This window comes from Diadema setosum, chromosome 22 (assembly GCF_964275005.1).
Source record: "Diadema setosum chromosome 22, eeDiaSeto1, whole genome shotgun sequence".
Classification (NCBI taxonomy): Eukaryota; Metazoa; Echinodermata; class Echinoidea; order Diadematoida; family Diadematidae; genus Diadema; species Diadema setosum.
This window is the reverse complement of record NC_092706.1, coordinates 12,951,453-12,976,498: the sequence shown is the minus strand read 5'-3', so window position 1 is coordinate 12,976,498 and position 25,046 is coordinate 12,951,453. Positions and strand designations below refer to the sequence as shown.

Genomic DNA, 25,046 nt, shown 5'->3' with positions numbered 1-25,046 from the left:
ATGGCTGGTAGTGACCGAAATGCTGATGGACTGGTAACTAAAAAGAGTAAGTGTTCCATTTGCCTTGGCGTGTTGTAAAATGAAATGAAAGAAACAAAATAATTACAGCCTTTGCTTTGTTAGTTTGTCTTTTTTAATCTATTTTTTTAAATAAAATTGATTTAGATGAGGAAAATTTTCAGATTTTTTGTTTTAAAGGATCTCTACAAAACCTTGTAGTCTGCATTGTGACTCACATAAATGTAAGGACATGATACAGCATATCCAGAATGTGCTGATTATGAAGCTTTAAGATTCTTTTCGAAGTAGATGTTTTACGCTAAAAATTTCAGCCATTTCCTTGTCCAAGTCCTACATGTACTTGTGTAAGTGTATGATACCAAGATTATCATGTTTCTTTTTTGTGTGTTTTTCTGTAATTGCTTGACTTGTTTGTTTGGTTTTTTTTCAAAGCTATTAACTTGGCAGCAAGAATATGAGGAGAAATTGGTTTCTATTTATAGTTCCTCATGTTTATAGCATTCTTAAAGATATGCTGATAATGAATTCATGTTCAGGGACAAGGTAAAAATGTATTTTTACTTTTTATTCACTCATTTTTGTTTTGTTTTTATTATTTTTTATTTTTTATTTTTTGCTTCTGGAAGAAGATGCTGTTTTGTTTCACTCAAATCTTAGGCAACTTTCCTTTTTTTGAGTTATTGTAATCCCACGGAAAGGCAATTGGGTTCCTGTCAGGATTTTGGGTCCTAGTTTCAAGGTCCATGTCTTACTCATCAACCATTCATGCAGACAATTTTCAAGTTGGGTTCACAGAAGGTTGCACCAGTAGAAACTCGATTTACTCGGTTGCTCATTGCCAGAAAAAGCAAATCCTGATGAAATCTGCTGTCGGAGGGTAGGTGGGTGTTCTGAGGAAAATCTAAACACCATTCTAACAGATGAAAATGTGTGGTTTTATGAGAAAAAAAGAAGAAGATGCATGCCTGTAACATATATTTGATATCATTATCTGTTTAAGTTATTTTGGCTGGGCATAAAACACATGTATTTTTTTTTTTTTGTCCGCTTGATTTTGATGAGCAATATCAGAGTTAAATAGGTTGTGGTCAGCCAGTATTCAACAGATAATCAAAAAGTTCATCTAACGAGGGTCATTGTACACAAGTATACCCCTCTCTATTCTACGCTTGTATCGCTGTGAAATTGAGATTATCATATGATATCTTTATCAAATGAAATAGTCATTGAGTCCTCATTTGTACATTTGTGGTCAAACAGTAGGAGACAAAATGAGGACAGCATAACTCATCAGTGTATGTTTGTAGTTTGATTTGTGTTTACATTGAACAAAAGTGTTTGTGGTAGGGGCAGAGTCTACTACTTATACAGTAGATGTCACCATTACGCCAGTAATGCACCAATGGTTTTCGGTCACTGCAGGTTTACAAATCACTCCGCATACAATAATGATATCATTTATTGGATTTCATTTGTGGCAGAAGATGCAGTGATGGCTGCGGAAAAATCTTCATTTTGCAACACTTTTACAACCACACACAAATTTGATTGTCACAAAAGGTCAGAGCGCAGCATAATCATACAAACCTACTGTACTGTACATAATGTAGCTCTCAGATGGGGGGGGTGGAGTCAGTTTGCATATTTCAAGTTTTTTATGCAGCTGGCACTGTTGATTCTGGACACAGATAAACAGGAACACTGCTTTCATGGCAAGTTGTCATGGCAACATCTCCCAGGCATGTTCCTTTTCAGGTTTTTTTTTTTTTCTTCTTTTTTTGCTATGTACAATGTACATACATTATAAGCAACATTGCATGTTGATAGATGAGACATGTTTTTCCTAGAGTATGTTTCCCTGTAGCCAACATTTTTCTGTACCTTATCAATAATGGCTTTGAGGGGAATGCATATTGCAATAATGCAAGCCCTGCTTTTTGGCTTCCCCTCCACTTTCAACATTATTTAGTAAATATCATGCATCTTTGCTTCACAACCTTTTACATGTAGGCCTATATCATTCGATTCTACTATATTTTGATATATCATGTAAAATATGTACATGTATATTGTAGGGAGGGGTTAGCATGGTTTGTTTTGTACAGTTGTAGCCTACATTTATATTCTTGTTAGAAATGACAAAGAATGAATGAATGAAGTGAAATGTAAAACACTGTGTATAGTTGTTGTTTTTTTTAACTATTTTAAACTTTGGAAGCATTTCACTCATTCTGGACAGTAGCAGGTATTGTACACTGTACATTGTACATCTCTCCCAGTTAGGAGTGAAGCTTGCATATTTTTTATTTCATTCAGCTGTTATTAGGAAGGGATGCATCCACAGTCAAATGTGTATTACTGGAACCAGCTCAGTGATAAGAATGGTAAAGAACTGTAAAGATTTCAATTTCATTCAATTCTTTTGCCTATTTTGAGTGCTCAAGACATTTACAAGTGGCTTTAGAGTGTAGAATGGGAAGCACAGTCTGTATCTCACATACCTACAATGTCTTTCATTGTGACCTGGAATTTAATGCTGCCACGTTGTTACAATGATCAGAATTTTAAGACTGTCCCTCAAACTGTATTTTGTGAATATGGTGCAGTTACAGTTGTATATCTTTCACAGTACGTGTACACAGTAAATTATCTTGTCTAACTCTTGTATGTCATATGAATATCATGATGTATGATGTCCCCATTCATTCTTCTTTCACTAGATTCCAGGGGAAGGGATCGCAGACATTTCACCCCTCAAGAGCGCTTCCCAATTAGCACCAAGAGGGCCCATGAACCTCACGAGGTATGTATGTTGTAAAGATGATCCTGGGGACAATTTATTTCTTTCAATATGTTCAACATTATCAGGGTGTGTGATGATAGGGCTCAACATATCTTTCGACAACAGCGTCTTCAGTTTGCTCTAGCATTTTGTTGACAGTCTCAGATCCCGGAATTAATTCTGGTTGTCCTTTTTGGAAGTAAGAAACGACGAAGGGATATTGATTGCGTGATTGCTTTCATTTAGAAATGACCAAATGGAGCACATCACAGTGTTCTAGGAGTGTCCGACAACATTGGTCTTTTCTGTTTTCAATCAAGATTAACCAGCTCAGTCAGTGACAGAAGGTCGTCCAGTCCACAAACTCTTGCACAACAGCAGCTATCTAGCTGTGATCTATTTTGAAACATGTTTTTTTTGTGTGTATGTTTTTTTTTTGAGAAAGAGAGGTTGATTTCTGCCCACCTTCAGTGAAAGTATTGTCGATGTTGTTCTGGTCCAAACTAGTGTAAACCAGGTCCTCTCTCATACACGAAGTCATACACTTCCTGAATCGGTTAGTTGTTTTCCCTCTTTTTTTTTCCTCCCTTCTATTAGTGTGCTCATCTTGTTTTCTTTCCTTTGCCGACAAAGTTTGAGGCACTCTATCATATCAAAGGGGTATGACATCCAAATGAATTAATATATGGATTCAGTAGATGTAGGAATATTAGTAAAACACATTAGTGAAGTTTGAGTTAAATTGGACAATCAAAACTCTTTAGTTTTGAACAGATTGTCCAATTTTCTCAAACTTCACCGATGTGTTCTACTTATATTCTGTCAATGTACTACTAATATCCGCATGTGGGGAAACTGCCCATTTAAAGGGGATGGCTAGTAACTAATCAGTGGGAATCAGTGGGAATGCTGGGGGTGATTGTTCATATTTCACAGTTTACAATGTACTGTCATCAAGGATGAATTTCCTACTCCATTTTTACAGTGAACATTTTCAGCCAAGGCATGAACATGTGTTGTTGACATTGGTTTCCGTATGGAGAGGTGAATTAAGGACATTCAAACTGAAGGTTGGATGAATGGAATAGGGTAGTTCCCATTCTGTGGCTTACAGTTGACAAAGGCCATTATCCTTCAGGCTACTAGCTTCTTTGATGCCTAATTAACACCTTGGAGGGGTAATGACCTTCTTTGTCCCAGTAGCTGTCATGTGATTGTCACATGACTGCCAAGTTTTCCCCCCCCCCCTTCCCTCAGGGTCATACTACACAGAGTAAACAAAAGAGGTGTTGGTAAATGGGGTCATTGCATAGTGGCTCTTTTTGTAGGGATTACTGGTGGTATGTCCTTTGAACTTGAATGAGGAGTTTATCTGTTGTATTTGAATTTAGTGCTGGCACTGGTCTTGGAAGTTTATACACTGCTCTGTAAATATGTGGATGTGTGATGCGCAAATCTTTGCGTCTTTTCTACCTTTTCTTTGTGTTTCTCTTTTTTGTTTTTGGTTTGTGTGTAAGTGTGTGTTGTTTTTTTTTCTTTCTTTTTTTATGGGAGGGGTTTGCTGGTGTTCTTTCAGGCAGGAGCATCCTCTTGTTTTCCACAGCTAGTATCTCAGTCTTTGACTCAACACATTAATCCTCCAATTTTTGTACACATGATAGCAGACCAGTGATACATTGTAGCTCTGGTTTAATGCATCAGTCTGTTATATGTTCTTAGTTCAGACAGAACTGAAGGGAAAAAAAAATCATACTTTAGTTCAAATTAATGAATTCTTACATCGAGGTGTTTTTATTGCAACTGATTAACATATTGGTGATAAGCAAATTAACAATCAGTGCTTGTGTGTTTAGGTTGATGAAAGCCAATTTGTGTATCACTTGCAGCAGAAATCATTCACCTTGTATTTTCAGGAGACTCTCTTTTACATATTAGTGCACAGGGAATGTTTGATAAATCTAAGTCATATATATATATATATATATGTGTATATATATATGTATATATATATATATATATATATATATATATATATATATATATATATATATATATATATATATATGTGTGTGTGTGTATTCTATATATAAATCTATTTACTATTGTGTCCTTCGAGCTTAAAAAGAGCAAGATCGACGATTGATGGGTGACATGAATAACAGGTTTCAAGGATAAAGTGTTCTATTTACTGTCTTTCCTGTTGTTGTGTTGACCGCTACATGGCACTGGTCATCCCATCTTCTCTTTGCTGTTTTTGTACACAGAAAAGATTCCCTCTGCTTGAGATTTGAGTCATACGTCATAACATGTCACCTCAATGGTCTGTTTTTATGCCTCCGCCACGAAGTGGTGCCGGAGGCATTATGTTTTCGGGTTGTCCGTCCGTCCGTCCGTCCGTCCGTCTTTCCGTCCGTCCGTCCTTCCGTCCGTCCGTCCGTCCTTCCGTCCGTCCGTAATGAATTTTGTGGACAGGGTAACTACCAAAACCTTTTGAGGTATCCTAATGAAACTTGGCATGTATGTGTATTAGGGGGTGAAGTTGTGCCTATCAACTTTTGGGTGCACATGCTCAAGGTCAAAGGTCAAAAGGTCAAGGTCAAATGCTTAAAATTTTACTATTTCCCCCCATATCTATGCAATGCCTGAAGATATTTTCTGGAAACTTAGTGTATACATGTACTACCCAATTAAGATTCTCTGGTGAAAGTTTGGGGTCATGAGGTCAAAAGGTCAAAGGTCAAAAGGTCAAGTAAAATGTTAAATTTTCACTTTTTTCTCTGTATCTTGGAAATTGTTCAAGATATCTTCATGGAACATAGTATGTATATGCATCTACTGACTGGCAGTGGTTATCTAGGGAATTTAGGGTTCATCGGGTCAAAGGTCAGGGGTCAAAGGTCAAGGGCAATACTTCAAAATTTTACTATTTTCCTTATATTTATGCAATGCCAGCAGGACTTTTTTTTTTTTTTTAACTTGACGTATGCATGTATAACCCAATAGAGATTCTCTGGGATTTTTTTTTTTTTTGCCAAGAAGGTCGAAGGTCAAAAGGTCAAAGATCAAGTGAAAGTGCTGAATTTAATTCTTTCTCCATATCTCGGAAGTGGCTCAAGTTATCTTGAAACTTAGAACATGCTGAATTTATGTATGTTCTGCCTGACAGTGATTCTCGTATAAATCAAAGGCCAGATGAAAATGATAACAATTTACTGTTCAATACAGAAATTGCGCTTTTTCTCCATACCTTGAAAATTACTCAGTGCATAAACTTATGAAATGGTTAAAGTCAAGTTAAAGTTCTTAAATCCCCAAATACATGCTCTCCTATTCATCCAATAAACATAGGTCAAGGAAGGTAAACATTCAATACATTTGTGACAAACATGTCATTTTAATATTTTGCCAATTTTGTGAAAATGTAATCACACATTGTCCACATGTACTATAGACCTATTAGGAGAATCATGCATTATGGCGGAGGCATACCAGTCGCCATAGCGACATTTCTAGTTCAGTATAATTTCTCCTGAGTTGGCTTGTTTCATGTTTGCCGTTGATGGTGTTTTGAGGTTCTTCCAAATACGATGACATTTTGCGCATTGCGGTCTCGCTGGCTGGTCACAGTTGCATCCATGGAGAGATTCAAACATTTCTGGAAGGATGGAGGTTTGAATATTCTGGAAATAACGACAAATTTTATGGCTGTTTTGCTGACCAAATGTTCTGCTTGAGTCAAAGACTGAAGGATACTGTATATCTTCTTAGAACATACTTGAGGAACTAAAGTAAAGATCGTGGGTTAGCTGTGTGTACGGTATTACGTGATCTGTTCCCATCCTCGTCCTTGTCCAGTATCTTTGTTTTCCTCCCTCTGGAGCATCTCTGGAGCATCAAGCAGTGATGTAAGCCTCCACTCCACACTCTTCACACGTTCACACTGCTGGGAATATCTCGCCAGATGCCATCTGGAATCCAGCATCCTCCGATCTTTGCTCTCTCAGATTGAGACCCGGAGAATGAATCATTGCTGGAGGAGAGCGGAAGATTGAAGCCCCAATCTGTAGGGCATACGAGACCCAGTCGTACAAAGAATCTACAGCATAGGTTTCATCTTCTTTTTGTTCTTCTGTAGAATCCTGCATTCACATGGAGTGTCCTGCGGCATGGACATTTTCATGAATTTCTAGCTGTGCTGAACTAGGGCAAAATTTGTTTAAAAGTTAATATTTTGAAGAGCTATGAGAATTTACTTTCCATTAAATTTGTTCAGTTTGCTTCTCTTACTGTGTCCCCATTATCTGTTACTCAGTTAGGGTGACCTGTTATGTGTCATGCACAATTCTTGACATCACAGGAACAATTTATACCAGCAGAGAAACAAGTCAGATCTCAACCCCGTTATCTCAGTCTGTCATTTCCTACAAAGCGATGTGTTGGGTTTGCCTGTTGTTTTCAAAGCTGTCTCTTAAATGTGCTGCCAGTGAGTGAATTTGCTAAAACCTGCTCAGCGACAGTCGTGAGCACATCAGCAAAACTATTTCCACGGTTCAGATGCACAAGCTGGTAGCATTCTTATAGTTCGCCGATCACACACTCCGTCAAGAATCATGTGGACTTGATCCGTCTTCCTCAAGTCTAGCGCCTCTCTGTGTCTCAAAGAGAATTTTTACGTACTGGATTGTAGAGAGAGGCATCACACGACGATCATTCAAAGTGACATTTTGGAAGTGTGTTTTATGCGGGAGTGAATTTCAAAGATGAAATCGAACATCATGAGAGCCAACCATAGTAGCCGTCGCCAGCAAAGGAGGTTTGGAAAACAGGTCAGTTGCTGCACGGTGGCATGGAAGTCACTTCGTCGGGGCTTGGTTACTTTTTGAATGCACTGAAGGATTCTGATTTGTTTGTCAGTTTATTCAGTATACACTGTATCTAACTGTATTTGGAATGTTGGGTAGTGCCCTTGCAGATAGAAAAATGCATTTGCAGATGGACTTAAATGTAGAATATTTCCTAAGTAAAAAATTTAATTGCATATTAATGCATCATCTCTCTCTCTCTCTCTCTCTGTCTATCTTATCTATCTTTCTCGCATTCTTTCTCTCCCTATCTGTTTATGTATCTATCTGTCTATATACCTATCTATCTTTCTGTCTATCTGTCTATCTTTCTATCTGTCTATCTGTCTGTCTATCTCTCTATCTATCTATGTCTATTTATCTGTCTATCTATCTGTCTATATCTATCTATCTATCTGTCTATCTTCTGTCTATCTATCTATCTATCTATTTATCTATCTATCTCTCTGTCTGTCTATCTTTCTATGTCTATCTATCTATTTCTCTCTCTCTCTCTCTCTCTCTCTCTCTCTCTGGTTGCCACTATCAGCTCTTTGTGCAGTTGGATGCATGGCAGTACGACCACAACAGCTCTGAGGAGGGCTTCCAAGAGAAGATCTGGAAGGAGAGGGCGAGGTGGATCAAGTTTGAGGAAGACTGGGAGGATGGCTCTGAGAGGTGGGGGAAGCCCCACGTCGCCTCCCTGACCTTCAACAGCCTCCCACAGCTACGCAAGGGCCTGGAGAATGGTAAGATGCCTTCTCATCGCCATGGTTACTCCTACCATCCCCTCCACCATACCCAAACTCTAGACAATCATACTTACTTTTTCATTGTGATGCAATTCCTTACGTCTCAGAGTTATGTGTTTACAACAATTTTTTAAATCAAATCTAATCACTACAACAATCTCATCCTCTGCTGATCATGAAACTGTACTGTATACACCATATTTCATGCTTAGGTTCACTTCCACAAATTTCACAAGTTTACTGGTATTCGTAGCATTCAGAACTCCACAAAATAATGTCATTCATAACATGAATGTTCTTAGTTTATCATCTCCATGTTGGGAATACAATAACTTATAAAAAATGCTAATAATGCATTAAACTAAAATTTTAGCTGAATTGCAGTCGTGAGGGCAGTTATAACAATCACTTTGGAATCAAAGCTTTGGTGCAACTTGTCCATATAGGCCTGATGCTCAGACTGTTAGAAGACAGCCATCTGGTGTACATTGTATCTCTGCTAGTTTTTAATCCTTCTTTAGAGCAAACCAGAGTAGTACATTCATACTTGGACGAGTAACTTGAGTTTATTGGAGTAAAATTTAGCTTAGCATACGACGCTGCATTTTATAGCTGCTTGTGACGGCAATTTAAACTATCAATTTGCAATCTTTGGTTTGGTGCAACTTGTCTGTTCAGGCCTTATGCTCCTTGACTGCCAGAAGACGACCCTGCCGGGGATCTTCGACGCCATCATCGACGGCCTCGAGAGGGAGCACGACATGAGTCACAACGACCGCCTCGTCATCTCCAAGATGCTCCGAGCGAGTTTGGGAAGGTGAGAGACTTTCTACTGGCTCTGAAGCATTCAGTAGAGCTGCCAATTCTCCCTGATTCTTTTGGGGGCTACCCCAAAAACTTTTTTTTTAAAAAAATCTCTTCATGTAACTTAAGGAGAATATAAAAAAAATTAAAGCCCAAATATAAATGTGGATTGAGTGAAATCAGCAATATTAGTAGAACACAACAGTGAATTTTTTAGGAAAATCAGACAATCTGTTTAAAACTGATGAATTTTCACAGTTTTGGTGCCACCATTGCTGGATAAGGGGGAGGGGGTTGTTGCTGCTGTTTTCGCTACTGTTGTTGTTTGTAGTGTATCAATCCTGCTTTATGCAAAGTATTTTCTTAGTTTGAACAAAGGATATGTTTGACCTTTTAATAGATTTTAATGTGATTTTCAAAGTAGCAAGTGAAGCAACAAATAAAAATTTTTGTTAAGGTCGTGTGGTGTATGCTTGTATGTCTGTGCTCTACACAACCAAAACAATATGCTTAATCATATCACTTGCTGAAGCACCTACATCTTACATGATGACATTGTGTGTTATTGTTAGTTTGCATTGTGTAGTATCTTCAAGCAGGGGGGCACGATCATGAAGTTACTCTGATCAGTGTCAATTTAAGGGCAGATATTGCAGTGACTAAAGCGTAATACAGCTGTGTCACTTTGTTCCATTACACCACCAATTTTACGTCATTGTGGGGGGTCTGTGCATCGTTAGTCATCAGCTGTCTGTGAGATTATTGCATTGTTTGTGGTTTCTGTTCACATCCAATCTGCCTGTTAATCAGCGGCCGTGACGTTAGGTATGGGAAACACGACAAGTTTCAGTTTAAGATAAGGTACTGGTAGCTTGATTCCCATGGCAGTAAATACAAATAGTAATCACTAAGTCAGTGCTGGTTACATAATATTGTACTAACTCCTTCCTGTGTAGTTGATTGTTGATCCGATGTTGTTTTGTTTTGGGTTTTTTGAAGGTCATTGAAATCTAAAGTTTTATGACTGCTACACTTTGTGTGACGAGTCTCTAGAGTACCACATGTTGATCAACTTTTTTCCGGGTTATGACTCGTACAGTACTTCCCATTTGGATGCAAGTTAATTGAGAAAATAACAAATGTTGTCCTATTTACAATCATCATTTCATATACTAGGTGACTTTTCTATAAATCACAGATATTTTGATTTGTTTTGGAGTATTTTGAGATCACAGTTGTAAAATAATTTCAATTGTAGTACACGGCTTATATTCCTGAAGCGTCCTCCTCATGCAGTCATTGCTGGGTAAAACATAATGTATGATCGAGGGTGCCCTAGCAGTTTATTTTCAAAATACAGTCAGTGTAACTGCATGTGATTCACTCAAGCCCAGGAGATTGCCGGATACTGATGTGGTCCAATTTGTCAAATTTCAATGATCAATTATTTAAAAAGAATTTATAGCAGTCACAATCAGGTATTTTCTATGACTGTAGTACTTCTGGCAAACCTTTTTGGCTAATATTTTCCATTTTTGTCATTACCCAGCTGAAACTTTCATTACGTCATTATTTTACTAATTTCTTATGCACATGTGCACATTTTAGAGCAAAAGTCAGTAGTCCCGCAGGCATATGAGAACTATGTTTTCACTTCCCCCAAAGTAATTGCCCTTTTTCTCCTCTCTCAAATTTCTCATTTATTATTATACACTTAAAGCCACCATTATGAGGAGCCAAGCAACATCGTTCGGGCGTCCATCAGGCGGCTGTCGACCATCGCCGACTTTGGCCACCACCACCGGACGTCGCACCAGAACCAGCACAACTCGGTGGGCATGCAGGTCAGCCGGTCGATGAGCGCCATGGAAGGCACCACTTTCCCCAACGGGAACGGGGTGAGTATTGGGAGGTACCGGCAGATGGAGGAGGGATGGGCATTATCAAAGGAAGATCAGCATCTTGTTTAGCTTCATTTTATATCCAACTTATGCCATACAGGTGACTCCCGTCATAGCAAAGCCCTCAGAACTGGCAATTTTCTTTCATTATAATGAAATTTCATTATAGCCAAACAGTAAAGTATATGAAGATATATTGCTGATAAGTTAGGAACCTGAATATTTACTTCACTGTAGTGAGAATTTCATTAAAACCGTGTATGTTGTGACGTGAGTGCACTGTACCTTTACAACTCTGAAAAAGATTGATACTCCTGTTTGGTATTTGTTTGCTTCTTAGTGTAAAGATGTTCTCAAAACTGCTGGCTATTCCCTATTTGTTTCATTGCTCCTTTTCACAACAACAACAAAATGCTTTTTACTTTACACTGGTGCGTTTACAGCCACTTATTGTGTTTGTCAGTATTTTTTATTGTAATTTCTCTTTACATTGAGTTGTATTATACAGGAAAGTTGTATTAATGTCACTCCAACTGTATGGAATGACTTTGAATGAATATGATTTCAAATTTGCATGATTGTAGGCAAGATGAGCTTCTTGTTTCATGATGTGTCTAAAAGGATACATTGTATTCTAAAACTGTGCCCTTACAGTTTGGAACTCCAGACCTGAAGTAGTATGCATGTCCTGACAAGAGGCGATTTTTCTTTTTTCTTGCACAGCATGCTGATTTAGAGTCCAAAATGTCCATGCTGGAGGCAGACAAGCTCGACAAAACAGATGGCGGCATCACAGTTGAAGAGCCCGTCAGCCAGCCGTCCCTGAAGCAGCGCAAGAAGACCGTGGACGGCATCGCCGCGCCGGGCATCAACCGCAGCCCCTCAGCGGCGACGATCACCTCACACCAGCAGCCGCGCTCCACCGACGGCATCATGCGCAAGATCCCGCCGGACGCGGAGGGCGCACTCGTGATGGTTGCGAAGGAAGAGAACCTGGACGCCCCCTACATGGCCCTGGTCAGGCTGGACGAGGCTATCCACTTTGAAAACTTTCTGGAGGTTCCCCTTCCTCTCAGGTACCGATTTTCCTTTCTGAACATCGAAACATTTTTGTAATTAATTTTTCTACACCCACCCAATTCCATTAAACATTGCTTATTCATGAATTTGGGGAAGGGATTATTTTCGTACAATATCTCACATCTCAAAAAATACTTGCATGATATCATTTTTGCACGTTCAGTCATGTAAAACTTTTCACACCATGAAGTTTTTCCGCATTTAGAGTACATGCTTCTAAGTCACTATAAAAGTTCATTCTCATTCCTGTTTATATATTCTTTTTTTTTTTACAGAAATTAACAATTCTAATGGGGAGAATTAAGAATTCTGAGCACAAATCATGAAAAGGGTAGCTGGGATGATGCTACATATACCACTGACAATCCTTGAAGCTGTTTGATATGCCACCATGTTTGAATAAGTCTTGAGAATGTTTGAAGCTTGCCGAAATGCCTCGTTTCCAAGACAGACATGAAAAGCGTTTGTTTTAAGATTTCCATGATTCCTCTGCTACATATACCACTGACAATCCTTGAAGCTGTTTGATATGTCATTATGTTTAAATAAGTCTTGAAAATGTTTGAAGCTTGCCAAAATGCCTCGTTTCCAAGACAGACATGAAAAGCGTTTGTTTTAAGATTTCCACGATTCCTCTGCTGCACAATTGGAATGAAGTTGACGGAAACATCACACTTAGATGAGCAAAGGATTGTGATATGGGATACTGTGCTGTGATATAGGCCTGCAATATGTATTGAAGAAGGTCTCACAAAGCTGGTACTTCTGAATATCTTCTTTGTCTGCGCATATTTGATTTGGTTTGCCTGAGGTCAGAAGATAACATTTTACAAGATCGTAAGATTTAAGATCTCAGTCATGTCTTGGAAGTGGACATTGAATACTTTACAAAAATTGTAGTTTTTTGTATACAGTAATACAATAATGTTTCCATTTTCTTATTTAATTTGCACCTAAAGATGATATCAGAATAACGAGTTAACTTTGAAGACAATTGTAACATTTGTAATTTGAATGATATTGGAAGTATGTGGGCAGTATGACACTATCGTTATGTATAACATTCCAGATCTTCTGGCACATCAATGTTTAGTTTTGGTTTTGTTAGTTGGATCCTGCATATATGTAATTTCATCGTTCATTTTGTATGGAGATGGAAACTGATCAAAAGCGATGTCAACCGTAGCATCCCCTTGAAAAGTGCATTGGGGTGAACCAGTTGAAGTGTTGCCAACACTTTATTCATCAAGGATATGATCCTCTTTCCAGTGGAAATGGACTTTCGTTTCCTCTTGATAATTGACTAAACAGAATACACAATGTACATCTGTAGGTTGCTGACTTGTCGGAATATCTCCTATCAGTGATAATTAGAGATGTACATGATGTCCGTATCAAGGCAGTTTCTATGCAATTACAGTAAGAGGGAATAAGTCAAGTGCTTTGCACATATGTATATTCTAATCTGTAATGACATGAAGCTCCTATCTATGTTGAACAAGGCACAAAGACATACTTGAAGCATTCAATCTGTCAATCAGAATCAAGCAACCAGAAATTTGCAACTACTTGTAGAAAGGCAAAAAGAGTACAGATACATCTGTAGGAGTTTATAGGGGGGTTCCTGTGTTCACACACGAAAGTATCAAGACAGGTACATATATACAAAGATGCAACATGTGCATATGCCTTCCGGCACTGCTGGAAATAAGGGCATGGTTATATTTTGATAGATAATAGGATTGTTCGACTTCAGCATAAGAGGTGTTCATATCAAACCAGTTTACATTTGACTCAGTCTAAGCTTTATGATGAAATCTGAGAGAATCAAAGGAGAGAACTTGTACAACAATATACAATACAACATGCCACAGAATGATTTATGACTTTGTTTGATTGTGACATCAGGGAATATTATATTAAATAAACAAAGAAATATCCTGTAATGTTACAATTGATTTACTGTGATATGGGAGAAAAATATGCTTGTGTGGTATTCTTGACAGTTACTGCAAGTTTTGAGCATTTTCTGCCAGTGATATGTAGTTGCTGAAAACCTTTGAAAATGATTAAAAACAGCTAAATTATTTTTTCCTACAACCATACCAAAGAATAATGCATTAGGGCCAAGTTTTGACCACCTGATTACTCCCAGAATATTTTCTTTCGTAAACAATCATTGCACTTTTCTCATAAGATACAATGGTACATTTTGCAGCATGCCTGATCTGCTAGAAGTTGTTCGTGTTTATTTTCAAATGTGTAGTCCTGGGGCTGAAACGAGAAGAGAATTTGATTGTTTGAATGTGTACGAGCATACTGAATTTAGTTTCTCTCAGTATTGATTGTTAGACTGTAAAAGATTTTTCACAGACGTTGATGATATTTGATACTGAGAAGGGATTGTGTTTGTCAAGGTTTCCATTTATTTGTAATTTATGTTTCATATTTGTTGCAGTAATAATTGATTATGTTCACAATATTGTATCTTCATTACTCTTATGTACTGTAAGGGCACTTCTCTTGAAGAGGTGGCCTGAACTTCAAAAAGAGCAAAATGAGGCTTATCAGAATTAATTTGTGAATGCTTCATACCCAATTCTATACACGTAGATACATTTTCCTGGTCACTGGGCCTCCCCTTCCGACGCTGGAGTACCACGAGGTTGCCCGCGCCCTTGCCACCCTCTTCTCAGACGAGGTGTTCCGCAACATCGCCTACTCGGCGCTCGAGAGGCACGACATCCTGGTCGGCATCAACGAGTTCCTGAACGACACCATGGTCCTGCCACCAGGAGAGTGGGACAGAGACTTGCTGCTCCCGATCACCCGTCTCCAGAGGAAAGAGCAGGAGAAGGTGATGCGGAGGCGGAAGACCCTGAAACTGGTGGAGGCAGATACCATAGGTAAGCACAGAGACATCTAGAGAGAGAGAGAGAGAGAGAGAATGTTGCCATGACGACAGGCTTCATAGTCGGGAAGTTGATGATCTTTGAAAAGGTATGACATTGGTCCTGGTGATCAATTGATGTTCATCTTGATGGCATTTGTATTAAGTGAAAGTGTCAATTTTGGCGGTAATTACGTTGACTGGCAAATGCGACAATTGATAAACGTGGTGGCAGAGGAAATGATGGTGATGTTGATGATGATGATGATGATGAGAGTGATGTACTATAATTTGGATGATGATGAGAGTGATGTACTATGAGGTGTAAATTTGATGTGAAAAACAGTGTTTTGATGTTCACTTTTTTCAGTGAATATTGTTGAACACAAGCAGGGAAAAAAATATGACCTGAGGGTTAATTTTACCCCTGTCATATATACTCTTTCGTCTTTGTAGCGCTGAAGCAGATGCTGAAAGAGGAGCAGATTCATGGTGATGCGCTCCGGCGGACGGGGTACCTGTTTGGTGGTCTCTACAAGGACATCCGGAGGAGATACCCTCACTACCTCTCCGACATCTACGACTCCTTCAACATCACCAGCCTGGCTGCCTTTGTCTTTCTCTACTTCGCTTGTCTTTCACCTGCCATCACGTTCGGTGGTATCTTGGGTGAGGAGGAGAACAATTTTGAAATTTTATGTCGCTTTTCAGTTAATGAGAAAAGTTGACCATTGAATATCATCATTGCAAGATATTATGTTCAGACAAGACTGCAAATAAACATGCAAAGTGTATGCGTAATGTTGTTGTCCTTTAGTGAGAGAAAGATTAATGTATTTTGAATACAAGGACAAATTTACTGATTAGTTTTGGATCACATCTTTTTGGTAGATCTCTCAGTTCGTGTTTAGTAGATGGATGTGAATCTTTCTTGTAGAGGTCTGTATTGATACCAAGCAGACGTGAGCTTTTCTATTTCAGCCACAAGTAAAGTGATAGTGCAGACATAGGCAAATGCAAAGAGCAGCCCTTAAAAGTCATAATCTTCCATAGACCTATTGGTATAGACCCTACTGTCTTTACTGTTGCTCAGAAACTGTCACCATTCATCCTGTGCTGTTCTTTTTTGCGTAACAGGCCAAATGACCGAGGGTCTGATGGGTGTGTCCGAAATGATTGTCTCAACATCTCTCAATGGTATCATCTTCTCTCTTCTCTCGGGCCAACCTCTCATCATCATTGGTCCTACGGGACCGGTGTTAGTCTTTGAAGAGCATCTACTGAAGGTAAACTGTGAAGTGGTTAATCCTTTTACTCTGAAATAATTAAGCTTTTGAGGCTGCTTCATTTTAATTTAGATCAGTTGTTGATGTTCAGTTTTGACTTTTGTTCAGGTTTGGCTGCACCTAGGGCTTTTTACCTACTTTTGTTAGTATTGTTTGTTTGTTTGTTTTTTTTTGTGTGTAGAAAGATAAAAATGTATATCCTCATGTTAAAAACAGATAAGAAAATGATATCGATTGTTAGAGATTAGTGTAATATGATTTCTTTTGCTGAACTTTTAAGAAACAGCATGAACCCTATTTCTGTTTGAAATATGAGGCACCAACTGATTCTCTGACTTGCTACATGTGAAAGCTTATGAGTATCAGTCAACAACTTAATTTTGACTTCTCAGATTTACAACGGAAATTATAAAAATTCAAGCCAATGTGACAAGCACAGGAATGCTTACCTTCAAGACTAAGCAAAAATCAGGAAGGATTCAAATCAGACAATTCATAATTCTACCATATTTGACACACAACAGGTATACTTTGACACTGTTGGATATTACATAATTGCTTTGGAGAACTGCAATTGGTAAACTACAATTGAATGCAATTGAGTCTAATCATTCCGAAATTGTTTTTTCTTATAGTTTTGTAAAGGCATGGAAATAGAGCTGCTACCATTCAGGGCGTGGATTGGCATATGGACGGCAATAATAGCAACCATCTGCGTTGCCGTCGAGGGCAGCGTTCTGGTCCGACATTTCACGAGATTCACGGAGGAGATCTTTGCCCTCCTCATCTCCATCATCTTCATCTACGAGACAGCCACCGGCCTCAAATATGTAAGATTTGTTTTCAATGAAGTTCTGCTGGAATTGCTACCCAAGTTATCATTGTAGATGTGTCATTCCATTTGTTGTCATTTCTTTTTTTACCTCCTCTGATGTCAGGTGGGAATTTGCTTCTACGTTATTTTCACGTGATCTTTGTTAGTAGATTTCTACTATGTGTAGTGAGTTTGCATGTGTTCATGATTATGCTATTTTATCATATGCTGTGTTTCTCTTATGTAGAGACCATTGTTAGACAAAAAATATTAGATCTATACTTTTATGATTCTACCGTAATTGGTGAAACACAGTCATGCCTTTTGAGTTTGCATTTATGCTGCAGTGATGCGGATGGTGGGTTCATTACTTTGACCTGCAGTTCCCATTATCTATTACTGTCTTTGTATCGCTCTCTTTCTTTTTCTGTTGTTTTGAATAGGTTGCTTGCCAGAATCCCTTCCAGGAGAATTACTGTCCAGCCAATCTCAATGACAGCTATGTCTCCACTCCTCTGAATATGTACTACAACTCAACGAACCCCGCCAACATCTATGTGTCGCCCACAGAGCCAATGTTCACCCCAGAAGTGGACCTGGACAATTTGTTTCCCAGCCAGAGTCCGGCCACAATCACCTCTCCGTCACCTACGCCGTTCGGCAGCGATCTCACGACATTCTTCAACGTCGTGAACAACGTGACAAACGGCACAAATTACTACGGCGAGGACAAGTACAACAAGGGGGGAAAGAAGAAGTGCTACGTCCCGTATGGATGGAACCCAAGGCCGAACACGACGCTCATGTCGATAATCCTGACGTTCGGCACCTTCTTCATCGCGTTCTTCATCCGCCAATTTAGGAACAGTCGCTTCTTGGGAAGAACGGTAAGATCATTGATCAAGAGGTGCCTCTCAGTTACAGTTAGGTTGATTTACATTCATGAAACCTTCTTTAACACCTCAACATTCCCCCCCCCCCCCAAAAAAAAAAAAATGAATAAATAAATAAATGAATAAATGAAATGAAATAAATAAATAAATAAATAAATAAATAAATAAATAAATAAATAAATAATTAAATAATTAAATAAATAAATAAGTGAATAAAATGAAATAAATAAAAAATAAATAAAAATCAATCAATAAATCAAAATGAATAAATTTGAATATATTGATACTTGAGTAAATAAACATGAAACATAAAAGAAGTCATCAAATTAAGTATTGTTATTGTCAACTTACTAGGACTCTGAATTTCGAACAGATTTGCACATTTTTGATCTTGCACATTTTGGGGGTTAATCTATTGCACATTTCAAAACATCAGATTTGCTTATTTTTAGGGTTAATCTATGACGATGAAGAAAGGACTGCACTTTGAAGCTTGCAAGATATGGAACAAATATTAGATATAATTTCATGTTGATATGAAAGAAAAAAAGTGCAATCAATGTTGTCCTTGCAGCAGTCAATGTATAATCTATATGGGCTGTTTGAATTTCGGAAGCCCATTACAATTTTCCACTAAGTTTTGTTTAGTGTCAAATTTTGCGCGGAAAATACTTAAGTGCGCCGGTGCACCCAAAATTATTTGAGGATCTGGAGTGTATAATCACAACTTATTAAGAGCTGGTGGTCAGTATTTATCCACTAATGAACAGACTGCTTTGCTTTATTTCATGTTTGCTCTTTTTGCTATTAAGTATCAGGGACAGTTTATGTGGTTGTGAAAGATTTGCTGTTTGAGCTAGGGCTCAAGAGATTATTGTTTGCTGCCAGCTAGTGTCGAAACTTGGACAATGCAATAGCAGCTGTCCGTGTTCAAATATTTCAAAACAAATATGGATAGGAGTCTCTCTGCACAGCTCTCTAATACAACATACTCAAGTTGCCTGTGTGGTACAGTAAATACATTTTGATATTTTCTTTCCTTTGCAGTCAAGAAGAGCATTCGGTGACATCGGCATTGCCATAGCAATAACTGTCATGGTTACAGTGTCGTACGTAACCAAGAATGTTTACCTCCAGGTGAGTTTCTGCTCTTATGTGTTAGATCGTATTAAGAGATGGAATGAATAAATGAAATGTGTGGGATTAGTGTTAAAGGTTAAGGGTTCACGTTCCATCCGACATTGCACCACTGTGTGTAGGCCTATGTAAGAAGAAGTCAGTATCTATCGCAATTACATGTATCCCTTTGATACAAACAAGCACAAACAGTAATATAACATACTGTGCATATGTTTCTAATCAAGCACTGACAGTAACATTTACATACTGTGCTTTTCTGGACCACATGCATGTACATACCCAAGAAAGAATATGTGGTGCAATGTTAAGCCTTCTACCATTCTTAACATATGGTTCTAATCAAGCATAGACAGTAACATTATATATTGTGCATATGCAGGTACTTGCATATTAAATGAATTCCAATAATGAGATATAAAGGAAGCAAATTTGAAGAACTTTTCAGCTTGATATAGCTTTTGAAAGTGGCTGATACGTCCATAGACGAGTTTCAACAACTTTGAGGGCTCTCCCATCTCGCTTTCTGCAGAAACTGAGCATCGGCGATGGCTTTGTGCCCACGGATCCCAGCCAGCGGGGCTGGTTTATTAACCCCATGGGTCTCTCCAAGAGCATGCCCCTCATCGCCATCATGGGGGCGTGTGTGCCCGCCTTCCTTGTCTTCATCCTGCTCTACATGGAGACGCTCCTCACTGGGTGAGTTACCACTTCACTTTGGACCCAACTCACGACGCCTGCTTGAGAGTGTAGCATTTGGCGAGTGAGGGTTGGTGATTTGATAGGCCTACTGATGAGCGGAATCCATGATAAGTGTATGGCATACTGTAAGACCAGAAACATTGGCGGCACGAAGCATTCGCAAATCGGAGCCGATGGCCCTTTTCGCAGCATGAAACTTTGTAAATTGTCAACCATGTTAGTGTACAGCACTATACTGGCATTCAATGCATTGTGTAGACAAAAAAAAAATTCACATGCATTTTACTTTCACAAATCTTGGCTCCTCTCGAAATTTCCGAAAGTGTCATGTACATAAAAATTTCTTGTTGTACAATGTGTCTATAAAAAGGCCAAGAATTTACACAGAACGGAGAAAGACTGTCTCGAAATATCTACCAAGTGTGCTAACTATACCCTGGCTGAATGTATCTTATCAAACTACACTCTGGTCATAGTACAATTTTTTTTGTGTGTAAACATACTGTAAAAGTGGATATTTTTGCGCGACTCATTTTTCACACTCGGCGGGGTAAGAAGAGTTTCGCGTGCTTTTAAGTCCACGGAATAAGTCACCAACTGCTGGAACATATGGCAAACAAAAATATTTGTGTGCTTTAACTTTCACGCTAGTTTCGGGTTGAGCAAAATGCTCGAAAATTTCAACACCACAAAAATTTCCACTTTTACAGTAGTCAAAAGATGATCCTATTATCAATCAATCAGATGTAAAGATTCTAGAGAAGACATATTTCAATTATCACACAATTTGCTCAATTCTGTACCTTTTCCTCATAATGATAAACTCATTTCAGCCCCATCTGTTGTTACTTTCTGTATTTTTTAGTGTCATCGTCGGCAAGCGGGAGAACAAGCTCAAGAAGGGCACCGGCTTCCACCTCGACCTCTTCATCATGGGCGTTCTGACAATGATGGCGGGCCTGCTGGGCCTGCCCTGGATGTGCGCGGCCACTGTTCGGACTGTCTCCCACGTGGCCAGTCTGAGCGTGATGACGCGGACTGACGCCCCCGGTGTGAAGCCCCGGCTAGACCACATCAAGGACCAGCGCATGACCAACTTCTTTGTCAGCCTGGCCATCGGTAGGTCTCTCTTGTTTTCTCCACCGCTGTCAACTTTATTCTTATTTCTGACAGATGTGACATGATATACATGGATATTGTCATATGATTGCTGTTTTTAGGATCTGTAGTAGTCTTGTAAGATCAAACATCAAATGTAAGTAAAAGTGTCAGCAGTTGGAGTAGTAATGAAATTAGTCATAGTGTTAGTAGTAGGAGTAGTAGTATTAGTTGTAGTAGTGGTAGTAATAGTCATTGTAGTAGTAATGGTAGTCGTGGTAGTATTAGTAAAAGCAGTAGTATTGTTAGTGATAGTAATTTTGGGAGTTGGTTGCTATTCGTGAATTTAACAACACCCAAAAATATTATCTCTGATCTCGACAAGAATGTGACATCCGTGCTTACATTTTTGTGTATATAATATTGCATATACAATATATTATATTCAGTCCTCATAATTGGGCAACACAAGCAAAGAGTGAAATGTGAATTTCAGTGCTATTTAAATTTAAAGTTTCCTCCTTCTCTCCCTCTACTTCACCCCAACTATCTCTCTCTTCCCCACTCCATCACTTTCCTCAGGCCTGTCCCTATACATGGCCCCGTTGCTAAGGGAGGTTCCAATCGCCGTCCTCCTTGGTGTCTTCCTCTACCTTGGTCTCTGCTCCCTGAGCGGTCTCCAGGTCATCGAGAGGATTAAGGTCTTCTTCATGCCCAGCAAGCACCACCCAGACAGGAGATACATCCGAATGGTAAGAGCTCTGCACCAAATTCTCTGAACACGTTTGCAGTATTCCAAAATGTCCCCATCATAAAGAGGTGACATGAAGTTGTAACTTCACTTCTTCTCTCCTTTTGTTCTTTTTGGAGGTCTTGTTTTTAAATTTGTTTTGGATGATTGACTTTAGTCGTGGAGTAAGTTGCCCTGTACTTTAGTCTATGTATGACATCCAAAGTCTGTATACTGTAAAACAAGACAAGTTTGGGCGCATTTTTATTTTGTGAGAGCCAAGACTTGCGATATTAAAATGCACACTAAAGCTCCTGTGTACACTATATGCACTGAATGCTAGTGGCAATTTCATGCTGTGAAAAAGGCCATGGGCTACAATTCATGAAAAATTTCATGCCGCAAAAATATCTTGCTTTACAGTACTCTGTGTTAATAATGGTAAAATATCTCACTCTAAATTGCTGCCATGGATGTGGGTTTGTAGGAGAAGGTTTAAGAATGTTTAGTCAGTCTCTTTATCAGATTTTTTTTTTTTTTTTTGTGCGTATGTCAATGGCCTGTGAGTGAATGAAAGTAGCTGGCTGCAATCATTGCTTAGTAGTTTGCTAAAAACTTGGCAAGGCCTGTCTCTCCAGAGAGAAGGGAAGAAAGTCCATGTTAATGGGTTCATTTCCCATCAGCATCACTATTCTGTTGGATGCAAATTACACATTTCTGTAAGTGATGCTGATTCTGACACAGCAGCTCCCTTCCCTTGATGCCATCCACCTCTCTTCTACTGTCTCATCCCCATCCTCCGTTTTTCTCCCACCTTTTAAGGTGAAAGCCTGGAAGATCCACCTCTTCACCTTCATCCAGCTGGTCTGCCTCACCTTGCTCTGGTTCATCAAGTCCTCCATCATCGCCATCTGCTTCCCGTTCTTCTTCATCCTCCTTGTCGCCATCCGGAGGTTGATGCGATTCATCTACACAGAGGAGGAGCTTGATGCGGTAAGTTGAAACATGGGCAACTTCACGAGATAATCATGATATAAATCTGATTTTAGTCTATTTACCACGTCAGGTCATGCACCAACATGATGTCACATTATGTGAGACCGTAGGATTTCTTTTGATTTAAAATGCCCTTTTTTTGTGTCGAATAAGAGTCTGGGAAGTCAAATCTGGCAAAAAGTACAAATTGATGAGATGCTTTTCTAGATTAATCGAAAATGTGTGATTCTTGATAAATTTGTCTCATTTTTGTATATAATTGGCTATATTAGCATGTCTTACCAGAAGATGGGACTCCTGCTAGTAATAAAAGATCTTCTTCCAGATCTCTTATAGTTTTTCCAAAGATTGATACTAGATTTAATGTATCACATTTATTTCCATCTGCCTGTGGGGATTGAACTTTGGAACAATTTTGAGAATGTGTTATGAAGATGGATATGTTGATTTTTTTTTCTTACCAGACAACTTACTGGTTCAACTTACTTGTTCAACTTACTCGTTTGACTGAGTGATAGATATCTTAATGTGAATCTTTCCTTTTTTACCCATTTATTTCATGGAGTGCTTTGATACGTAAAATCTAATTGTAGCTACATAATATTATCAACATTATTGAACCTGCTCATCACCGTCAGGTACTGTCTGGTTAACTAGCCCACTAACTTTCCTTTTATGCATTATTTCTATTTTTCCTTCATCAGCTCGACTGTGAGGAGGAGGAGGAGGAGTCCGTGGATGGAGGTAGGGGGGATGAATACCAAGCGACCCACATGCCTGTCTAAGGAGGAGGATGCGGGGTGTGGTGCTGGTTTCCATGGAGACAGGATGCAGACTTGGCAACAACAGCTTGATAACAATGAAACAGCAAAATTTGCATCTTCGTCGCTTGCCGCACAAAATTGGTGTTCTCTGAAAATGCGTGCAATGTAGCAAGTGGATTAGAATTTATCAGAGATATATTACAGATAATTGTGTGTGTCCAAAATGTCTTATTTCTGCCCCCCTGTCATTGTTTAAAGCCTCTCTTGTTTTGATGTCAACCTCGTAACATTAAAAAAATATATATTTTTGTATTGGTCATACCTCTGTCTCTCTTTCTGTGGATGACCGCCATATTTGACATCATTTACTCATGCTGACGAAATGAACTTGATATGATTTTGTCGGCGTTGTGAAGGCACCTTTCCACTGGCATGGGGGCCTATAATGTGTTGCATTACAAGAAGACAATAAGTTATTTCCATCCAACACTTAATGGGCATTGTATGCTGTTGTACAATATACATTGTAGTCCCATCATTGATGGTGCTTGGTAAATAGGATCTCTCCCTTTTGACCAGTGGACAAATTCTCACACCTTTGCAGCTAATTACATTGTGCTTGCCAATTGCGAATGTACATGTACAAAGTGACATTTAGTTAGTGACTTATGCTTCTTCTGCATCAACATAGGACACAAATCTTACAAAAATCTAATCACCTACTTGAAGAACTTTGGGGAGATAGTAAGACAAGTGCAGGAGAGGGTATGATAATGGAAAAAGAATGGAACAAGCAATAGGGTTCGTTCAAATAGTGTATATCACAGAGAGTGATATCAAAGGGTGTTCTTTGAGAAACTGTAGAAATATATGGTTGTACAGAATTTCGTCTTTTGCTCTGAGTTTTGGTTGTAGACGTTCATTTTGTGAATGATTAGTGTTTACCAATAAAAGAAAGAGAACAGCAAATGATGTGAATCATTCCTAGATTCCTGATGTGGAGATGCCTTGCATAATTCCTGTGTAGTTGATTCTCAGCCACCGAGCAGTGGTGTGCGATTAAGCTGCAAGCACAACCTTCCCTCAGTCGACCAAGTAGATTACTGTCAAAGTGGAAATTTAAGCGCATGTAACTTTTCACGCTGCGACTTGTGAGATGAATTTCACATGTTTTTATTTCTGCAGAATCCAAATGTAAAATACAAAGTAAAAAATCTTCTGGTGCATATATTTTTTGTGCTAGTTTTTATGTTGCACAAAAATGTCGACACTGAGAAAAATTTTCCAATTTTACAGTATATTGTGCTTTACGTCTGTTGTGTTAGCATCGCTCTCTCAGGGATGCGTGTGATGACATAGTTCACCCCTATCTCACCATCCTGCTTGTGCTCCTTTACTTGACATGTACTTCATGCTTGGTGTGCTTCATAGCACGTACCTTATGATGATGCTTGCCATAGTAAAAACTACTCATACTACATGGAGTATACATCCTGGATGGAGTATGAGTAAGCTAGAATAAATGATAATGGGACCAATAGGAATATTGTATTCT

At 38.8% G+C, this 25,046-nt stretch overlaps 1 protein-coding gene across 1 annotated transcript; it reads left to right on the top strand.

The window, feature by feature from the left end:
* LOC140245147 (band 3 anion transport protein-like) lies at positions 1-24,556 on the top strand. Its single transcript, XM_072324746.1, has 17 exons — positions 1-46; positions 2,742-2,824; positions 8,195-8,393; positions 9,075-9,213; positions 10,921-11,098; positions 11,825-12,177; positions 14,795-15,087; positions 15,528-15,740; positions 16,209-16,357; positions 16,993-17,187; positions 17,615-18,058; positions 19,112-19,201; positions 19,734-19,900; positions 20,769-21,022; positions 21,584-21,753; positions 22,554-22,724; positions 23,432-24,556. The coding sequence occupies exons 1-17, from the start codon at positions 1-3 to the stop codon at positions 23,510-23,512; spliced, it is 3,225 nt and encodes a 1,074-aa protein (XP_072180847.1). The 3' UTR covers positions 23,513-24,556.
* The last annotated feature ends 490 nt before the right edge of the window (positions 24,557-25,046 follow it).